The sequence below is a fragment of the Lepidochelys kempii genome, chromosome 4 (assembly GCF_965140285.1).
Source record: "Lepidochelys kempii isolate rLepKem1 chromosome 4, rLepKem1.hap1, whole genome shotgun sequence".
Taxonomy (NCBI): Eukaryota; Metazoa; Chordata; order Testudines; family Cheloniidae; genus Lepidochelys; species Lepidochelys kempii.
Window position 1 is genome coordinate 112,085,461 of NC_136383.1, and position 22,410 is coordinate 112,107,870.

Here is a 22,410-nt window from a genome sequence, read left to right on the forward strand (position 1 = left end):
TAAAATGTGTGAGATATTCTAAGAAGAACAATTTATATCTAGTATTTAGTTATAAGACTTCAAAATGGTGTGAGGGATGAGGTTAGTTTTAAGATTTGTGATAGATGCTAATTAATAGCAGAATGTAACTATCTATAATGAACTAAACAATTCTGACTTTGGACATTATCCTCTAGTAATTTCTCTCAGGTATTGTAATTACTTCTTGTTTAAAAAAAATAGTAGCAAGTTCTGGTATCACCTAAAAGCTTATCATTGTGCCTTTTTCACGTTACTTGTGAACTCCCAAATATAGCAATATGCAATAAAATCCCACTGGTGGCACATGAAGTAACAAAAACGTTATCAAAACATACTTTCTCAAATAGAGTTTCATGGGTGTGTTAGTAAACTTCTGAAAGTCACGCAGGGATTTCATTTCTTTCCAAACTTTTATAATAGTCTTCAGCAACGTTCGGTCTTTTTCTTGTTCAGCATCACGAAGTCTTCTGGTTTGCCTATAAATGTATATACGTACAAACTTCAACTTGCATAACTAGATGGAACAATACAGCGAGAACTTATAATACTGAAAAAACACATGGTGTGGTTTTCAATCTAACTGATGACTTCCCTACAATCCAAGATAGTATAACAAACTCAAAACTTGAAGATGACAGGATGTGGCTTTCTTTAAAGCTCTGTATTCTATTCTGCTGAATTCTAGACAATGTGACTTTAATTACAGTTAATTATCTTGCACTCTCCATCTCTTATACAAAGGCTTATTAAAGCCATACATTATTAAAAACATTTTAAAGTCAATGTGTGTAAACAGCAACCCAGGAGAATTATACTTCTGCTATGAAGTAATGTAAATCAAGTGATGGCCCTGGAGGATTCGAAACACTAACAAAATTAACTTCTTTTGACTTGGAAGGGATATGTGACTTTTGGAACCATTTCTGTCTTCCATTGCATTATTTAAAGGATATGTGAATTGGTATTGCCTTTCCTTAAACACTTACTTATACAGTATGTACTTCTTGATGACCAGACTAAACATTTCCTACGTAAATGACTATTTAGGATGAACATAATCTTTTATCAACACTGTCCTGGCTGTAACAATTGTCTTTTTTAAAAAATGATATAACCTAAAAGATATTATTCTACAACAGGGATCTGCAACCTTTGGCACAGGGCCCGTCAGGAAAATCTGCTGGCGGGCCAGGATGGTTTGTCTACCTGCAGCATCCGCAGGTTTGGCCGACTGCAGCTCCTACTGGCCGTGGTTCGCCGTTCCAGGCCAATGGGGGCTACGGGAATCGGCGTGGGCTGAGGGATGTACTGGTCGCCACTTTCCGCAGCCCCCGTTGGCCTGGAACGGCGAACCACGGCCAGTGGGAGCTGCAACTGGCCGAACCTGTAGACGCTGCAGGTAAACAAACCGGCCCGGCCTGCCAGCAGATTTCCCTGATGGGCCACATGCCTAAGGTTGCCGATCCCTGTTCTGTAATATGGTACTTAAAAACCCTCTAAGTTAAGACCTGGATATTCAGTAGCTTATATTCACTACTTGTACTAACTTTGCTTCTGCTTTTAAATATTTTTTATAGAAATTAAATACAGACCTTTGAGACAGTGCACTCCACAACCTGTATTGGCAAGTATGATTCAATGTCTTACACAAGAGGCCCATCAATTTACTAATATGGCAAATGAGATCACTGGGACTGGAAGTGCTGACTATCGAGGCTTGCCACACTCCAGTGATACTCCTCTCGGTTTGCCAGAAGTCCATGGCATGTTTCCAGTCAAGAACCAAAAATGTATCTTCCTTTCCAGTTTATTTTTATTACAGTGTTGTTTGTTTTGTATTTGTTTTGCTCCATCTCTTGGATCTCTTTGTGCTAGTTTCCTATGTTACATATATTGCTTTTAATTCATGTGTTACTATGCTCAAGTGGAAACGTCTACATTGCTATTTTTGGCCACACAGCTTGAGCCCCGAGAGCCTGACCCAGAATCCAAGACTCACTGCCACAGGTTTTTTTGCTGTGTAGATGTACCCTAAGTTTCATTTCAATAATATCTTTAATAAAATATTTAAGTTATAAAGATGATTCTTTAAAATATGTTTAATTTTAATATAATCAGAGCCTTTGCATTATTTTCTTGACACGGGCATATGTAAAAAAGCTAAATATGATTCAACACTTAAAAGTAGAGTGGCCCTGCGGTATAATGTAAACACCTCCTATTGCAGCAAAACACTTCACTTTATAGCCCTATGATCTCATATGGTCTGCAGTAACAGCAACATATGAGAAACTAACAAAAGCATACTCAACGAGACCACTGACATCAACCAAAATGGAAAAGTTCTCAGAGTTTAACTGAGAGCACTTCAGCAATCAATTAGCTTCCTAGGGCCAGAAAGGCACAATACACTTTTCAAATCTAAAAGAAAGTCCTCTTTTCTATCCAGCAGTGAAGGATACCACTGATCACTTACTGATAGAATGAAACAACATGCTTCCAAGTAAAAACAAGCATCCAAGGGGCAAACTGGAGTTCATGAAACAGTTAATTTATCCAATTTCTGTGGTTATCAAGGACCAGTATTTGCAATGACTCTGTCATGTAAAGTAATGCATAGAGACTGAAAAGACTCATTTAAAAAAAATGCCTTCATGCACATTTGTTTTTGCACAGAAGACACAAATAAAAATTGGATTCCACGGCCAATGGCATTTTCTTTTTCTGTAATATATTTGTTCATAGTTGTCAAACATACAGCTAAGGGTAGCATAAAATCCCTCCTTTACCTGTAAGGGATTAAGAAGCTCAAATAACCTGGTTGGCACCTAACCAAAAGGACCAATAAGGGAATCCTTTCAAATCTGTGGGGGGAGGCTTTGTTTTGTGCTCTCTTAGTTTTTCCTACCCTGGTCCCTCTCTGTCCAAGAGAGAGGAACAATCTCCTAAAACCCTACCTGAAATAAGCATCCAAGATTACAAAAATTATAAGTAATAGCAAGGAAATGCGTTCGCTTCTCTTTTGTTTTAACTTGTGAATTTTCCCTATGCTATGAGGGAGGTTTATTCCTGTGTTTTCTGTAACTGAAGTTTTGCCTAGAGGGTAATCCTCTGTGTTTTAAATCTTATTACCCTGTAAAATTACCTTCCATCCTGATTTTACAGAGGTGCTTCTTTTACTTTTTTCTTTATTATAAAACTCTGCTTTTAAGAACCTGATTGGTTTTTAGTGTCCTAAAAACCTAAGGGTCTGGTCTGTTTACCTATTTGGTTGGTATACTATTCTCAAGCCTCCCCAGAAAAGGGGGTGAAGAGGCTTGGGGGGATATTTTGGGGAAACAGGAACTCCAAGTGGTCCCTTTCCTGAATCTTTGTCTAACTCACTTAGTGGTGGCAGCAGAACCGTCCAAGGACAAGAAAGGATTTGTGCCTTGGGGAAGTTTTTAACCTAAGATGATAGAAATAAGCTTAGGGGGTCTTTCATGCTAGTCCCCACATCTATACTCCAGAATTCAGAGTGAGGAGGGAACTCTGACAATAGTAAATAAAGTCTAATGTGGCACTGAAAACCAGATGAGATCTTGAATTTATCCAGTTTTAAAGACAGGATGACTGAGACAGAGGTCAAGTGATTTTCCACACGGTCTCACAATGAGTAAGCATCCCAGTATGAAATAAATTTTTTTATGCAGAACCCTTCTGATTCCTAGCTGTAATCTGATCTCCAACCACTAGCATAGCGATCACCATTAAAAAGTCAACACTAACCAACACTGATATTTAGGATATCATCATAAAGTCATAATTATAAGTAGAGGGAAATACTGTAATCTCTCAGGTACAATAGTATCGTAACTGCTGGCAAATGTTAACTATTTAATGGTGACCATGGTACTCTCTCTACTTCTGTTAATGTATTCAATAGATTCAGAAATCCTAGGAATCTTTTATTGCGAGCTAAGCATTAGGAATTAAAACTACAGCATTAAATATTTTAATTAAAGGAGTATAATTTAAGAGACTTTAGCATTTAGACTAGTCCGTGGGCTTACAAAACCACACAGATACTCTAAGGTTTTCCTTTCACAATCAGCAGGCATTTTTTCTACCTGCAGAATAGTCACTAAGGATTAATCTTGCCATTCACTGCATGCAAGTGAACCCCTGTGCCCAAATGCAGCTCCATTGACTTCAGTAGGATTCTGTGTGGGTAGAGGGATGCACTATTATGCTAGATCAGGGCTTAAGATTCAATCCTGCTATGAGCTGCATGCAGGCAGGCTCTTACATCTGCAGAACGCTCCACCGATTCAAAAACAAAAATGTGTATAAATTCTTAAGGCCAAGGAGTTCTACCTGAGAAGTGAGTGCTGAATGGGGCCTTTAGTTAGTAAAAAGACTCCAACTATATAAAATAAAGTCCCCCTTTGAACTGAATTAAAATTGAATTTGCCACAATTAGGCCAAACAGGAGGGAATAACAGCTGTTCCCAACTGATGACAGATACTGCTCAGATGTTGACAATTCTGTCAGAAAACCAAAAATGTCCAGAACTTTTTCCAGAAATACGTTGTTCACAGATTTCACTAACACATTTTAAAAATCATTCTTTACAACAAGCAGAAGGAAAATTTACCATTTAACTTTGTATTATCACAGGCTAAATAAAAATTATGTAAATTTTGCTTGTAATAAATTGGAGACTGAAACCAATTACATCTAAAATTAACCCAAGTCCCCACAAAAGTGTACCAATGGGGGGGACAGGACATTTAGTACACATGAAAAGTGATAGCTTATTTGACTCCACATGAAAAATGCCAAATTGACAGGCCTGTAGACTGAAGTTGTCTTTTTTATCAACAAAGCACTAGTGACATCAGTGCATGTTTCCCTCACACCTTACCAAATTCACCACATAAAGGGAATTAAGAGTGAACCTTACAAGAATTTAGTGCAGTTTAGCTTAGGTCTATGAGGTCTGTATGATCTAATACCCCTTGGTCTCCGTCTCGGGTTTAGGCTCTTAGAAACCTCACATGCTTGACAATGAGCTTTACTCCATTGGGATGTAATGTATTGACTACATGTAACACCAGCCTCTATTACTACATGTAACACCAGTTGGAATCAGACTTGATTATGTTTGTAATTAAATTGCTCTCTAGTAGTTGGCCTACCAAGAAGAAAAATCCTTAGAGTAAAACTCCCACTGACATCGATGGGGCCAAGATTTCACCCTTACTGCTATAAACTGAGATTTTCCACAAGTGGAAGAAATCTGAATTCTCCATACCGCATAGTTGTAGTGTAGCTAACAACTGTAGTGTCTGTTGTTTGTGGCTACTAATTTTTTTACAAGAACACAGTAAAGTTAACAGTGAAAAAACAGCATAATAATTTCATTGCTTGGGTTTCCAGAACTACTATTTTCAGTAAGACAACGGAATGCTGGGAAGAAGGGCACACATCACGCATATTAAATTTTACCACTTTGAAACTTCATATGCATTTATTAATCAAGTTAAATGGATATGGCTGTCTGGTGCTCTATATAAACTTCTGGTTATTCACCAACCAGAAAAAAATAACATAAAATTAAAATGATTTTTGGAATGTAATGTGAAACACTACATAATCTGATTTTGTCTACATATTTCTTTATTAGTAACCTGGGCTGTTTACTTCACATGCTCTAATACTTTACCATAAAGTGTCAAGTTTGGCATGGTTTTATAGTTCTGTACATGTGCAGAAATAAAGAAAAAAAGGAATAAAATTCTGAAAAAAAGTGATCTAATGAATCTCTACTTACCTGATTTCAAATTTATATTCAGTTACGCTCTGTTGTGCTACAGGGTTAGGGACATTGGTTCCACTGTTGTCCAAACTACTCTTTACAGCATTCCTCAGAGCATGCAGCTTAAACAAAAAGCAAAAACAAACCTACAATTCATAGATGGTTTCAAAATTTATGGAGGAAACTGTACTGCACACCATGTAACCTGAAATGAACCAGGTAGCCACTGTATGATAGGAAACTGCTACTCCAAAAAGGTAACTGGAAACAGATTAAGGATTTAGTTTCTACACCCACTTTATATCTCCTCAAAATGCTGATTTCAGAGATTCATGAGTGAAACCAAAAACTACAGAAACCTCACAGATCAGTATTCATGGTTCAACAGTCATGACAGGAGTGAACTTGAAACAAGGGCAACAGAATTGCAATCAAATATAGAAGAGGATCACTTTTACTTATCTATAGAGTGATGAAACAAGCACTTAACTGCTTGTAAACATTTTGTGTACAGTGCATCGCCTTGATGGACAAAAGGTTCTATGATCACTACTCAACTGAAAAAAAGCAAACTTTAAATAGCAAAAAAGGCTAAATATATCAATGTGGCAAATAAATACACTATGAAAAATCTGTTCAGGATTTAAATCTAACCAAATATATTCAGCAGAAATGCAAAAGTATCTATTTACCTTCCCTCCATCGTGCTGGTATCTAAGCACCACACAAAAATTCATTAATTTTTCTTCACAACATTCAGAGAGGACAGGGAATGATTGTTACCCATATTTTACAGATAGGAATCTGAGGCATAGTGAGATTAAACGACTTGCTCGATGTCACTCAGGTTGGTTTTGGCAGGCTGAACTAAATCTGAGTCCCCATCTAGTGACTTAACTACAAGACGGTTCTTCCTCTCAAATAAATTTATTCTTTGTGGTGTTTTCTTTCACCCTAATCTTGACAATGAGTAAAACTACAGTAAGCATCAGTTTGATAATTTCAGATACAGTACTAAACAAGAATGGGACAAGCAATTCCTATTTTCAGTTGACTGTAACTTTCTCAAATCATTATTCTGTAGCTTAAATTTCTCATGCTTGATCTTAAATTTTCTCATTCTCATGCCTGGAATAACTTCTTATACCCCAATGTCTTAATTTATTACACCACCAGGTTTTGGTGATAAATATATTAAGTGTGACAATATATAAATAAAATCAGAATATTTAGCACAGATATAAAGCTGGAAACTGGAATTTTATTTTAATGGAACCAAGTATTTATAAACATGACTGTTTTCCTTGAAAATGTCAAGGTAAGGAATTCTTGACAATACAATGGAAACAAATAATAATTGTATTCCTTTTCACCTAGAACTGAGACTAAGCTTCACTCACCTTTCTCCATCTTTATATGCTGTTTTTCCCTTTCTGCCTGTCTGAGTCATTGTACACAACTCGGTAAAGCCATATCTTTAATCTACCATGCACTGCAAAACATTTTTGATACTCTGTATAAAGGATGCTATGTAAATTCTATTGTATTATAACAAGTATACTGACTTGTATCTCGGATCCCTTTAGAAAGCCCATTTTAAATAAATAACCTTAAACAGATAGGTCTGCATTTAACATGGAGTAATGTTTCACTATGCTGTTGGACACATTTTAATCAGCTTTCAATTGAAATTCATTTGATCTGATGTTAAAGAACAAATATTTGGGGGGAGGTTTAAACTTTATAGAAAAACAGGATTATTTTCAACAAAATATATTATTCATGGCACAAAGCTAGAAATTACATTGCTACATTATAAAGACTCAAATTCAGTTTTAACCTTAAACTAGCTACTGAGTATCTCAACACGCTAGAGCATACAATTAAAATACCTTATCTGTAAGGAGTTTGGTAAGGTTTTGCTGTCTTCTTGCTAGATACTGATCATACAACTGAGTCAGTTTGGCTGCCAGAACATGTTCACGGCTAAAACAGGGATGATGGGTGAATATTAACCCAGAAATATCAATGTCCAGTTGAAACTGTCCCTGAGGGTCCCCAGATCCAACCATATATTGGTTGGCATGCATAGGTTTTATTGCCTGAAATAAAGAAAAGAGTGAAATATAAGACTATTCTGACGTGTGCATTAGCACTTGTAAAGATGGTCATGTGACAGGCAATAATCCACTTGTCTGTACCTAATCATAATGTGCCTGTACCTGAGTTTTTAAACAGAAAAAAAATGTATCTTGTTTAATCAAAAAATTCCTTTATTTAAGAATCCAGATCCACAGACCTACCAACAAGATCTTTTACACTACACTGTAAAAAACAAAACAGAAACACACACAGAACCAGATCTGTCCATCAATGGCAAACTCACCTGAAGGTCCTGCTCAGTAACTTCAATTACCCTAGACTAAAAGTTACATGATAAATATTACCCTAGCAAAACAGTATTCAAGAACAGGAATAAACTCATGCAGAGTAAATAGGCATAGCCAAACTAGTTAAATAGACACATATGAATAAAATTCAATTGCATCCCAATGAACATAGGATAGATTGAATCTGTGGATCTGGAGTCTTGAAAAAAGGAAATTTTCAGCTAGCAAGAAAAATTCTCCTATTCGTAAGATCCTACTTAACTTGTGATATTGCGGATTCTGCAATATTAGGCTTCCACCACTATTTTGACATGCGAGCCCCGCTCGGCGCAGGGCTGACAGTGGGAGCCCCGTGTTCTTGCTGTCAGCCCCAGCCCCCAGCTCTCAGCCCCGGGCGGACAACAGCAAGAACCCCCATTCTCAGCCCTCGGCGGCTAACAGTGGGAGCCCCTGCTATCAGCCCTGTGTTCCTGCTGTCAGCCCCAGCCTTCAGCCCTGGGCGGACAACAGTGGCAACCCCCATTCTCAGCCCTGGGCGGCTGACAGTGGGTGCCCCTGCTATCAGCACCATGTTCTCACTGTTAGCCCCAGGTGCCCGACAGCAAGAGCCCCAGCTCTCAGCCCCAGGCAGCCAACAGCGGAAAATCATGGAAAAATAACAATGGACTTTATTGCCACAAATAAGGTTCATTATTACTTTTCTGCAATTTTCCATGGCTTTTCTGCAACTTAGCTGCATTTTTTTGATAATCATCCCACAATTCTCATTGGGCCTTACCTATTTGCCATCAAATTCAGGTCCACAGAACCAGTATATGGATCTCAGTGAACATATGCAGGGAAAACCAATTGGCTGTGTTACACGTTTCCTGATAAGAAATTTTCAGCCCAGGAAGCTGCCATGACTCTTAGGAAATAAGCCCAGATGGAAGAGGCAGACCTTATTCTGTGGGCCTCCAAAATGGCCCAGAGGATCCACCCTGATACAGGCTTCTACCCCTTTAATGCTGAGTGACATACAACAAAGAGTGGCTTAGATTTCCTAAACAACTTGATGTGGCCAACATCAAGTGCTTGGCAGCTTCTCTTTGGGAGGAGGAATAGCTTCAGGTAGGAAGAGGAAGCACCAAGGAATTTTCCTTGAGTTCAAGGATGAATGCTTGAGATGCCAAATAGCCAGCAGCCTGCAAAGTGAAGTAGTCTGACTCTGAACTGGAGATTTTGCTCAGACTGGGCACTGAAGGAACCATATAGAGAAGCTGGAACTGAGAGCAGGAAAGCACACAAAATCTCCTCCTGGCCAGTTGGTTTGGGGTGTGCTCTGCTTTTCTTCTGAAGGAGTGGCTTTCCCTCTAGTTATTTTGGTATGACCAGGAGAGGTGAAAAGGCCACTTTGCTTCCCCATAATGCTGCAGAGAAATACTCGTATTAGTCAGGCCCAGTGAGATCTGTGATTTGAGTTCAAGGGGAAAGGACATTAGGGACAGTGTTTTGGACCTCGCATCCCTCTACCACTGTCTACAACGTCTTCTAGGGGATTCCGCTGCTTCACAACAGCCCTCCACAGCCCAAAGGGAAGCAGGGATGGATGATCAGATAGTCTTCATAGTAAAGCAGTTGCAACCAAGACTGGCAGAAGAGCACAATGCGCTCCTTACTGGCCTCAGCTGATCTCTTCTTAAGAGCCTGATGCTGGGACAGCTGATCAAATATTCCATGTACAAGTACCATCACAACTAGGGTGGATGGTGATGGAATGCCGCTTGCAGCCTCTCTGTCAGTGCCACAAGGACTTCAGCTGCTGCACTGCTCCTCTCCAGGTATGGTGACAGGGAAGAAAAACCTCTGGCCTGGCCGATCATTATGCCCTTGCTACCTCCTGACAAAAGTCGACACAGCTTGAAGTACGTGCACTTGAAGCACGCAACAAGGGTCTCCAGCGCAGAACCAGATGAGCATATGCTTTATCCTCTCAACAAGCTTATTCACCATCTTATATAGCTGTTCTTACCAGGCAGAGTCCCTCAGGAAGGAATAATGCATCCTCCCTTTTTGGGCAGAGAATGAAACCTGAAATCAATTCAGGGATTGTAGAGGACAAGAGCCCTGGTTTTCTTACATTTTTCTTTTTTTTTTATTTGATTTTCTTAGGTTTGTCTTTGTTTCAGCTCTGCAGCAGGCAAGATATTGGGTAAAATTTTCAAAAGGCCATAAGTGACTTTAGAGCTGAAGTCCCATTGTCAAAAGTGACTTGGACACACATGAGCTTATGTCTCACCGAAATTCAGCAGGACTCAAGGGCCTAAGGTTTTTCTTGCAAATGAGAATTAGGTATTTTTGCAATTTTACCCCTAGTCAACATGCCTGCACTGTGGAGGCAGAACAGAAACTGGAAAGGATCTCCAGATAAGCATGGTTAGTCCTTCCCTGCCAATAGAGTGCAGATTTAGTTTTGCCTCTTTCTGCAGTGCAGGTCCATTAGTAGACCTGTGGAACTGGATTTGATGGAGAATTATGTATTTGTAATTGTCACTAGGGCCAGCTGATAAGCAACTTTCAGACTGGTATTACAGCAGCAGCCAGGGCCAGCTCCAGGCACCAGCAAAGGAAGCAGGTGCCTGGAGCAGCCAACAGAAAGGGGCGACACGTCCGGGTCTTCGGCAGCAATTCGGTAGCGAGTCCTTCACTCCCTCCCTTCTACTTCAGCGGCACTTTGGCAGCAGCTCGATCAGTTTTTTTTTTTTTTTTTGTTTTTTTCACCGCTTGGGGCAGCAAAAAAGCTGGAGTCGGCCCTGGCAGCAGCTGGAAGAATTCTTAGTTCACAAAAGTGGTAGCCTTGTTATATTCTAATGCAGGGGTCGGCAACCTTTCAGAAGTGGTGTGCCGAGTCTTCATTTATTCACTTTAATTTGAAGTTTCGTGTGCCAGTAATACATTTTGACGTTTTTTAGAAGGTCTCTCTCTATAAGTCTATATATTATATAACTAAACTATTGTTGTATGTAAAGTAAACAAGGTTTTCAAAATGTTTAAGAAGCTTCATTTAAAACTAAATTAAAATGCTGATCTTACACCGCCAGCCCGCTCAGCCCGCTGCCAGCCTCGGGTTCCGTTCACCTATGCTGGCAGCAGGCTGAGCGGGGCCTGCGGCCGGGACCCCGGCTGGCAAGGGGCCAGCAGCCTGAGTGGGGCCAGCAGCCGGGACCCCAGACCGGCAGTGGGCTGAGTGGCTCAGCCTGCTGCCGGTCTGGGGTTCCGTCCGCCGGCTTCTGCCAGCCTGGGTCCTGGCCGCCGGCCTGGGATCCTGGCCCTGCCCACATAGAGTGGGTACCTACCTTCTCCCTAGTTCTAGTCCATTCTCTTCCTCTCTCTCTGCACTGAGCTGAGGGCGGGAGTGCACTGAGCACAGGGCTGGGGGTTGGGGTGTAGGGTCTGGCCAGGAGCTAGAATGAGGGAGAGGATTCAGGGTTGAGGCAGGAGGTTTGGGGGTGGAGTGCTTACCTGGGCAGTTCCCATTTGGTGGGAGGGGTGGGGGTGGGAATGGGAATGTAGGGGGTGCAAGAGTCAGGACATGGGGTGTGGGGGGGGCTGGGTATGTGGGGGGGTGCAGTAGTCAGGGCAAGAGCTGTGGGGGGGCTGGGTATGGGGGGTGCTGGAGTCAGGGCTGGGGTCGTAGTGGGTGCAGGGGTCAGGGCAGAGGGCTGGGGGTGTGGGCTAGGTCGTGGGGGTGCTCCCAGCCCCCTTCCCTGGGTGGTTCATGACAGAGGGCTGGAGGGGATATGCCCTGATGCCACCCCCCATCCCCATAGCCCCGTCCCCACCTTGTCTCCGCCTCCTCCCCAGAGCAGCGAGTGCGTTGCGGATCTGCTTCTCCCTCTCGCTCGCAAGGGCCATCAGCTGATCAGCAGCAGGGAGGAGGAGGAGGAACGCAGCACACTGGGGGAAGAGGCGGGGGGGAGCTTGCCTGCTCTGCAGCAGCAGCCAGCAGGACCAAGCTTCTTCACCCTGCCTCGGGGGAGGGAAAGAGGGGAGGAGACAAGCAGGCCGGGGCGGGCAGGATTTTTAATGGCACGCTGCTGCCTGCCGGGGTCCCAGCCTGGGTTCGGCAGCGGGCTGAGTGGGCTGGGACTCGGCAGACAGCAGCGTGCCATTAAAAAATCGGCTTGCATGCCATCTGTGGAATGCGTGTCATAAGTTGCCGACTCCGTTCTAATGTGTCATGGTCTCTCCAAAGAAGGAAAGAAAGTTTTAAGAAATAGAGTCATTAAAGTGAAACTCAGCTTGTTTGAATCTGTCCACACTAGATTATTTTTTTCTTTGCACAAGTGTAGCTACACCAATGCAGCTTCACTGTGCAAATTCCTAGGCTAGATGTGCTGCACCAATGTAAAAAGACACTTGAACTGGTACAGCTTAACCCAGTGCAAGTCACTTTTTACAGGACGGCACCACATTTAGGGGCTTGGACTGGTCTACCCATAACAGTATAAGACACCCATTGTAGACAAATCCTTGAATTAGTCATTAAATTTCATAATTAAGGATTCCTGAGTGTATAGTACCCAAAATGGCAGATGAAATTTAATGTTGAGAAATGCAAAGTAATGCACATTGGAAAACATCATCCTAACTATACATATACAATGATGGGGTCTAAATTAGCTATTATCACTCAAGAAAGAGATCTTGGAGTCATTGTAGATAGTTCTCTGAAATCATCCATTCAATGTGCAGTGGCAGTCAAAAAAGCAAACACAATGTTGGGAATCATCAAGAAAGGAATAGATAATAGGACAGAAAATATCATATTGCCTCTAAATAAATGGTACGCCCACACCTAGAATACTGCGGGCAGACGTGGTCGCCCCATCTCAAAAAAGATATATTGGAATTGGAAAAGGTTCAGAAAAGGGCATCAAAAATTATTAGGGGTATAGAACAGCTTCCATATGAGGAGAGATTAATAAGACTGGGAATTTTCAGCTTGGAAAAGAGGCGACTGAGGGGGGATATGATAGAGGTCTATAAAATCATAAGTGGTATAGAGAAAGTAAATAAGGAAGTGCTATTTACTCCTTCTCATAATACAAGAACAAGGGGCCACCAAATGAAATGAATAGGTAGCAGGTTTAAAATAAACACAAGAAAGTATTTTTTCACTTAACATGTTGTCAACCTCTGGAAAGATCCTTGCCAGAGGGTGTTGCGAAGCCAATACTATAACGGGGTTCAAAAGGGAGCTAGATAGATTCATGGAAGATAGGTCCATCAATGGCTATTAGCCAGGATGGGGAGGAATGGTGTCCCTAGCCTCTGTTTGCCAGAAGCTGGGACTGGGTGACAGGGCATGGATCACTTGATGATAACCTGTCTGTTCATTCCCTTTGGGGCACTTGACATTGGCCACTGTCAGAGGACAGGATACTGGGCTTGATGGACCTTTGGTCTGACCTAGCATGGCCATTCTTATGTTCTTAATACAAAATGGTGTCACAGTTACGGCATATATGAAATGCAACCTACCTTTCTATACAACGTTTCAAGTTCTGGTTCTATGTCTTCCTCCAATGAAAATATTGGAGGTCTCGTAGAAGATTGTTTAATTGGACTAGGCAATGCTAAGAGTTTGCCATCATCTCCAAACCACCTTTTCCCCTATGAATAATAAAGTGAGATAACATTTTTTGTAACTTTCATATGGGAATGACTTGCAATTATACTATTATTCCAGAAAATAAGATCCCACATTTCAGGAGACACTTAGCTTTTAAATCTTTTTCTTTAAGCAAGCAAACAAGCAAAACAATTTAAGCATGAGTAACTCGTGACTAGCATCCGCCATATGTTTTAGTTGATTCAAACAGAAAATTTTGAGTATACTGCAGTCTACTGACAAGCCCCAGGCCCAAACGAGATACATCTAAAGATCCTGCCTGAACCTTGCCGATGCTACAATTTTTCTTAATCTCCCAACGCTGCACATTTTAAGAAACATACTAATGTAGACAAGGCATATGATGCAAACTGCATGCTTGTTGATATAACTAAAACTACAATAAATTTCATGGCTAGGTCCATCAATAGCTATTAGCCAAGATAGTCAGGGATCCAATCTTGTGCTCTGGGAGTCCCTAGCCTTTGAGTGCCAGAAGCTGGCAGTGGATGACAGGGGAAGCATCACTCAAAGACTACCTGTTCTGTGCATTCCCGCTGAAGCACCTGGCATTGGCCACTGTCAGAAGACAGGATACTGGGCTAGGTGGACCATTGGTCTGACCCAGTATGGCTGTTCTGTTGTTCTTAATCTGTCTAACCAAGATGTTATGCAAATCTTAAATTAAATTTTATAGTGCTCACTTTTGATTTACTTTAATTTTCTAATAAATAATAACAATAACCAGCTCTTACATAACACTTTTCATCAGCAGATAGCAAAGCACTTTATAAAAGAGTTCATTATCATTATCCCCATTTCACAGATAGGAAACTGAGGCACAGAGCACTCAGTTTGGGTGGGAGGTACCTGGCCTGAAGCACTCAGTTGTTGCCAATTCCCCCCAAAATGCTTACTTTCTAATAAAAACCTTCCAAAATTCTGATGCTGCTCTCAGACTGTTTTTTTAAATATATGTGGCCCATCTGCTAGTGTGATTATTAATGCTTCACCTGAAGGGTAACAAAATAAAAAAGTAATAAACATCATAAGGAAAGGGTCTGAATTTTGAACACTCCTGTTTGTGACATAAAAAGAACCTGAAACAGACACTGGTAATAATGTAGTGGTGACTTACCTGCTCCTGTCTCAGTATTCTGTTCTCTAGAATATTTTGATTAGATAGTGACACAATGGGCCTTTCTCCTGTGTAAAGACCCTCATCTTCTAGGTACCTCGGCTGCATGTTTTCAGGCACCTTCTGAGACACAGGCACTAAAGAGCAATCAAATATTCAAATATGAAAGATATTTTATAACTGGAGATATAATATATCAGCTTTCTAAGGACCTATAGTGTTTTTTTAAAACTACCTTGATATTTTGCTGCTACAAAGGGAATACCCTAAAAATGCTGTCTGTGAAATTTGCCTGATGGCAATAACTAATATTGTTTATGTACAGAACCAAAGCAGCTCTTATTTCCATAATAAGGACAGATGTATAATTTACAACAACATTCTACATATTTATTTATACTTAAAGTAACTTAGTTTTAATGAATAACATAAAAATAATTACTATGCTAATTAATAAGTGTTTTTTGGTTTTGTGGTGATGGTGTTTTGGGGCTGTTTGTTCATTTTGGGGCATTGCCTGTATTATTTCCCAATATAGCTGATTCATACACTCTGAGGCATGAACTCAAAACTTTCTAGATAGCAGCACCCACTCGGGCTGTACACACACACTATGTCCTCACACCTCAACTTTCTATACAATGGGGTATATATATCGGGGTGTATATAAGGAGCACAGATCTAATTATCACTCTGTTTTCTCCATTAAATCAAGAATACAGTCACCAACACTGAGGCCACTGGAAGCTGAAGCTGTCTGACGCAAAGCACCCAGAACTGAGAACTCGAGAATACCATCATCAAAGATGTTGACATTGAGAAAGATCCAGATATCAATGCTAGTACATACTGGTTATGGGTTAGAGAAGAGTTGAGAGACTGATGGCTCTATTTCTTCTTCCTCCTCCTTCACAGAATGAGGCTGGGAAGCAAAAGCTTTTGAGGACTTGGCAGGCCCAGTGAGTGGACTTGGCAATGGCTCCTGCCTCAATGCTGGATTTTGGGAAACATGACCACTAAGTTAGCAAGCTCCTACGGTTGCTTAGTGTGATTCTCAGCAAGTCTAAGGGGGAAAACAATTGAGGACAGTTGGCAGTTTTTCCAAGAGACATTATTAAGGGTACAAGAGCAAACTATCCCACTGCGAAGGAAAGATAGGAAGTCTGGCAAGAGACAACCCTGGCTTAACCAGGAGATCTGCAATTATCTGAAACTCAAAAAAGAGATCTACAAAAAGTGGAAACTAGGTCAAATTACAAAGAATGACTATAAACAAATAATACAAATTTGAAGGGACAAAATTAGAAAGGCCAAGGCACAAAATGCGATTAAACTAACTAGAGACATAAAGGGTAGCAAGAAAACGTATAAATACATTAGAAGCAAGAGGAAGACCAAGGACAGGGTAGGCCCCTTACTCAATGGGGCGGGGGGAGGGGAATAATAACAGAAAATGTGGAAATGGCAGACGTGTTAAATGATTATTTTTTCATTTCAGTTTCAGTAAATGCCAGTGAAAATGAGGTCGAATCAGAGGCTAAAATAGGGAAAGAAAAAGTTAAGAATTACTTAGACAAGTTAGATGGTTCAAGTCACCAGAGCCCGATGAAATACATCCTAGAATAATCAAGTAACTGACTGAAGACATAGGCACGGGAAATATGGGTGCGGGGGGTGCTGTAGCACCCCCGGGGTCCAGGCTGCCAGCCTTGTGCCCGGGAGAGAGGGGGATGGACAGGGGTAAGGAGGCTGGCTTTCAGCACCCCCACTATTAAACATGTTTCAGCGCTACTGACTGAAGAGATATCTGAGCCATTAGCGACTATCTTTGAAAGGTCGTGGAAGATGGGAGAGATTTCAGAGGACTGGAAAAGGGCAAATATAGTGCCCAACTATAAAAAGGGAAATAAGGACAACCTGGGGAATTACAGACAAGTCAGCTTAACTTCAGCACCTGGAAAGATAATGGAGCAAATAATAAAACAATCAATTTGTAGACACCTAAAAGATACTAAGTTGAGAAGTAAGAGTCAGCATGGATTTGTCAAGAGCAACTAATGTCAAACCAACCTGATAGCTTTCTTTGACAGGGTAACAAGCCTTGTGGAGAGGGGGAAGTGGTAAATGTGGTATATCTTGAGTTTAGGAAGGCTTTTGATATGGTCTCGCATGACCTTCTCATAAACAAACTAGGGAAATACAACCTAGATGGAGCTACTATAAAGTGGGTGCATAACTGGCTGGAAAACCATTCCCAGAGAGTAGTTATTCGTGGTTCACAGTCAAGATGGAAGGGCATACTGAGTGGGTTCTGAAGTAAATAGGATTAAATTCAATAAGGAGAAATACAAAGTACTCCACTTAGGAAGGAACAATCAGTTGCACACATACAAAATGGGAGATGGCTGCCTACGAAAGAGTACTGCGGAAAGGGATCTGAGTGTCACAGTGGATCACAAGCTTAATATGAGTTAACAGTGTAACTAACACTGTTGCAAAAAAAGCAAACATAATTCTGGGATGTATTAGCAGGAGTGTTGTAAGTAAGACACGAGAAGTAATTCTTCCGCTCTACTGCGCACTGATTAGGTCCCAGCTGGAATACTGTGTCCAGTTCTGGGTGACATATTTCAGGAAAGATGTGGAGAAATTGGGAAAATGTCCAGAGAAGAGCAACAAAAATACTTAAAGGTCTAGAAAACATGATCTATGAGGGAAGATGGAAAAAACTGGGTTTTTGTTTAGTCTGGAGGGGAAGACTGAGAGGGGACATAACTGTTTTCAAGTACATAAAAGGTTGTTACAAGGAGGAGGGGGGAAAAATGTCCTCCTTAACCTCTGAGGATAGGACAAGAAGCAATGGGCTTAAATTGCAGCAAGGGAGGTTTAGGTTGGACATTAGGAAAAACTTCCTCTCAGGGTAGTTAAACACTGGAATAAACTGCCTATCGAGGTTGTCGAATCTCCATCATTGGAAATTTTTAAGAGCAGGTTTGATAAACACCTGTCAGGAATTGTGTAGATAATACTTAGTCCTGCCATGAGTGCAGGGGACTGGACTAGATCAGTGGTTCTCAAAGCTGGTCCGCCGCTTGTTCAGGGAAAGCCCCTGGCGGGCCGGACCAGTTTGTTTACCAGCTGCGTCCACAGGTTCAGCCGATCGCGGCTCCCACTGGCCGCGGTTCGCCGCTCCAGGCCAATGGGGGCTGCAGGAAGGGCAGCCAGCATGTCCCTTGGCCCGTGCCGCTTCCCCACTGGACATTGAGAACCACTGGACTAGATGATCTCTTGAAGTCCCTTCCAGTTCTATGATTCTATGAAAGTCTAACATATGAGACAACTTAGTTAGGTCTCTGTGCTTCAAGACTCCCCCTCAGGCACAGATTCCTCTGGCTGTACCTGCAGTACCACAGAGATCCTCAGTCAACAGGTGCTATTGGAGGTTAGAGTATGTTATATTCAGTTAAATTAACCAACAAAAGAAAAAAATGCACATCATACCTGTTAGGATGCTTGGAGTGAACAAAATTTCTCTTTCCTTCTGTAGTCGCTCAGAGTAGCTTTTGTAATCTGCAGGTTTTACTACTAGAAAATCACGAGCCATTTGATCAATAATGAATAAATCTTCTCTATCATTAACAAGGCAGTCCTCTTCATCCTAGATTTTAGATGTAAAAAATTACTAGTTCTTTTGTTTAGTACAAAATTCTGGTCTGGAAGGCATCAACCTCACAATTTTCCATGCAATCAGAAAAATGGGTTTTATTTAAATTATGCTGTACAGTACGTCCTTGCTATAACGAACCCCTCGGGAATCCAAGCCATTTATTCTTTGTAGCCAGGGGTTCATTACAGCAAGAGAGACCCATCGCGAGGGATGCAGGGGTGACAGTTCCTCCAGCACTGGGCTGCAGCAGGGGCTGAAGGAGCCGTCAGCCCCTGCCACGGCAGGATCCAGGTACCAGGTTCATTATATTCTAGGTTCATTATTATGAAAGGCATTATAGCGAGGCTGTGCTGTATTTGGTAAAGCTAGTTATTCACATTCATACACTGGAATGATCAAAATCAATATCATCATAATTTACTCAAGATGTTAGCAAGTTACTGTATGTTAGAGTATTGGAAATAGAAACTCCATTTCATCTTAACAAAATGTACAGTTTACTAAAAATATGTTAATTGGGACAGATTCTACCACCTTTACTGACACTGAGTAGTACACTAGTCTGCCACCCTTGGAATGAATGAGACAATTTGTGGGGGAAGATACTGCTCAATGTGAGAAAGGTGGAAGATTTAGGCCTGGAGTTACCACCTTGGATTATCAACTATGATCACTTTTCCTTTATGTCTTGTCATCCTACTTTCATATTGTCTTGAAAAAGTAGCCTATCATAATTTTTTTTTCAGTCTCTTTAATAAACATGCAATATTATCCTTAGGTAAAATTGACATCTACTGATACAATGTCTACTGATTTGTTCAATTTACTATGAAACTCTATTTTCTCATATATGGCTATGCAGCTTTACAAGGCTTCTGCATCAAGAGTGTAAATTATTTGTTATATAATTGTTAAGCAAGAAGTACTTCACTGCTAAAAAAAAGCACTAATTGCAAAGAAAATAAACTTCTAGCTCATATCTGTTTTGAAAACGTAATCCCAACGTTTTGTTTTTAAAATAAATTACAAAATAAGTCAGTTTTTATTAAATGGATAAGCAAAAGTTAGCATAAAAAGTCTGAATAAAAATATGAAAAAAGTGTATGATTTGTACCATTTCATCCTCTATTTGTTCTTGCTGATAGCTTACTATAGATTCCTGTTCTTCCCCTTCCTCTTGATTTGATTCACTCTTTTTTTTGTTCTTAGTTTCTTCCTTTATATTCTCTGGTTCAGGATCAAAATTGAAAGTAAAAAAATTATATGCTTCTTCAGCAGAAGGAAAATCAGTCTGGATCTAAGGAGAGAAGGCATCATTTATTTAAGATCATGTTTACCATTTTTTTAATACAAGTAAAACAACTAAAACTATCCTTTCACGAGTAACAGCAATAACATTTTGAATCATTAAAAAAATATCACACAAACACCAAAACATTGAAATCAAGCATCTGTTAAATAGTTTATATATCAAAACACTTTTACCATTCATATCTTTACCACTTAATAAAACATTTATAGTAAGGTTTTTAAAATATCAACTGCTTCAGTTTTAATTTGCTCATCTTTTTAAATACAAACATACTTGGGAAATGATCAGAGACCAGGATTATGCTGTGAAAGCTAAAGCCTCGCATGTGGGGGAGGCAGAAGGGCATCTTACATACAGCAGTTTCTAGAGATATTTTGCACACAGAAATCACAAGCAGGAACAATGCCCTCTGAGGGAGTTTAGAGGGGCACAATGAGATGTGACTTCTACACCTTCCATGCTGAAGGCCCCAGAGTCTACCAGACAGTACTGAGGGGGTGGGGGGCAGAGACATTGTCCAGTCCTGCCTCCTGTAGCACAGCTTGCAGTGATATGATGCCATATGTGCCTACACTCAAGAAGCACAAGTTTGGGACTCTTCTGCCCCTGCACACAAAGTCAAAATCTGCCCCTTAATAGGCAGAACTAATCTTTAAAATTTATATTTAGTGACTCAATTAACAGCAGTATTTTGTTACCAGACATATAACATGGAGGAGTATTGTTGTGGCTGTCAATCAATGACAGAGGACTGTCTAACAAGAAGTGAGAGCTCCTATGGGCCCTAATCCCTGGGCCCATATTGCTCTGATTTCACAATTCACGTTTTATCAGAGATTTTTGTGGCTATTTTTAATATTTGTTGGTAGAGTTGCTATGGGTTTATGAAGATGATCATATTTTAATTGTTTATTACATTCCTAAGCACCCTGACAATGGGGAGGGCATTTTGCAAAGTTAGGTCCCTGCCAGCTGCTCCACGCAGTGACATCGATCCCCACTGAGGTCAGTAAAGGTTGCTGTTATTAAGGAAAACGATTCTTACGTGTGACTTTTGCTTGAGTTTTTTGACAGAATCACGAAACTTGACTTTAGAAGACGTCTGGCATTCATCCTCTTGCATGTATCTTGACTCATCATCAGACTGCATTAAAGTTATCACACACGTTATTTACAGACACAGCAAAATGAAGGTGGTGAGTAGTTCGGTGTACAGATTAACTGTTGCATGTTTACAGTACAATTTTATTCTGATCAAAAGGTTATTAGAAAGTGGGTGCATTTGCTAGTTACAGTTAACTCTTTTCTCTTCTAAAGCAAAACAAAACTACTCAAACCATTGTGTGATCCTGATTATGAAAGGAGGGATAGAAACAACAATTTATGAAAGCGGAACTGAATACTACATTCACACACCAACATGACCTACTGTTCTTCCTATATATTTTGTATACTGGAATTACTGCGTCCCATTGATTATCTTCATTTTACTAAGTTTCCATGATGCCTATTATATCAATATCCTCATTTAATGCCAGCCTCTCTAGTTCATCCACCTTAGTATTTAAATTTCTAAAATTTGTACATAAGCACTTGTACGTTTTGTCAATATTCACTTGCTTGCCTTTGTGTGTTACATTTAAATGGAACTCCTATGTTCGACTGTCCTCATTAGCTCCTACTTGTACTTTACCAACTTCCTATCCTCTTTACAAGCATATAAAGTTCCTCCTTTAATAAATTCATCCATAAGAGATGTCTCCACCTGAACCTTGTGCTCCTTTGCATCCATAAACTTTTCCCCAGCCTTTAGTTTAAAAAATCCTCTACAACCTTTTTCATTTTACAAGCCAGCTCTCTGTTTCCTTTTTAGGTTTAGGTAGAGCCTATCCTTCCTGTAAAAGCTCTTCCTTTCCCAAAAGGTTCCTTAGTTTCTAATAGCTCAAAACCCTCCTCCCTGCGCCATTGTCTCATCCACACATTGAGACCCTGCAATTCCGCCTGCTTTCCTGGCCCAGCAGGTGGAATTGGAAGCATTTCAGTTAATGCTATCATGGAGGTCCTGGACTTCAATCTCTTACCTAGCAGCCTAAATTTGGCCTGCAGGATCACTCTCCTACCTTTGCCTACATCATTGGTACTTACATATGCCACAACCACTGGCTCCTCCCCAGCACTGCACATCCGTCTGTCTTATGAGATCCACAGCCATTGCAGCAGGCAATTTATTATGTGGTTCTCCGGGTCATCACAATCCCAACTATCTATGCTTCTAATAATCAAATCCCCCATTATTATTATTACCTTCTTCTTCCTAGTAACTGGGATTCCCTCCCCAGGAGGGGTATCCTCAATGTGAGAGGATACAGTGACACCATCTGCAAACTATGGGTTTGTTTCCCTCCACTCCAGCTTGATGCTCCTCTTC

General features: G+C 40.7%; 1 protein-coding gene across 5 annotated transcripts in view; it reads right to left on the bottom strand.

Moving 5' to 3' along the window:
- The window catches only part of CC2D2A (coiled-coil and C2 domain containing 2A), a 132,403-nt gene that overhangs the window by 83,801 nt on the left and 26,192 nt on the right, over positions 1-22,410 (bottom strand). For 4 of the 5 annotated variants that reach the window (XM_073342476.2, XM_073342473.2, XM_073342475.2 and 1 more), the window contains exons 7-14: positions 21,028-21,126; positions 19,785-19,967; positions 18,505-18,661; positions 15,004-15,140; positions 13,736-13,867; positions 7,715-7,924; positions 5,838-5,944; positions 357-497 (exon numbers count right to left, since the gene is read on the bottom strand). In XM_073342476.2, coding sequence (XP_073198577.2) covers positions 357-497; positions 5,838-5,944; positions 7,715-7,924; positions 13,736-13,867; positions 15,004-15,140; positions 18,505-18,661; positions 19,785-19,967; positions 21,028-21,126 — 1,166 coding nt within the window. The remainder of the gene's footprint in view (positions 1-356; positions 498-5,837; positions 5,945-7,714; positions 7,925-13,735; positions 13,868-15,003; positions 15,141-18,504; positions 18,662-19,784; positions 19,968-21,027; positions 21,127-22,410) is intronic. The other variant, XM_073342474.2, reaches the window with a different exon arrangement.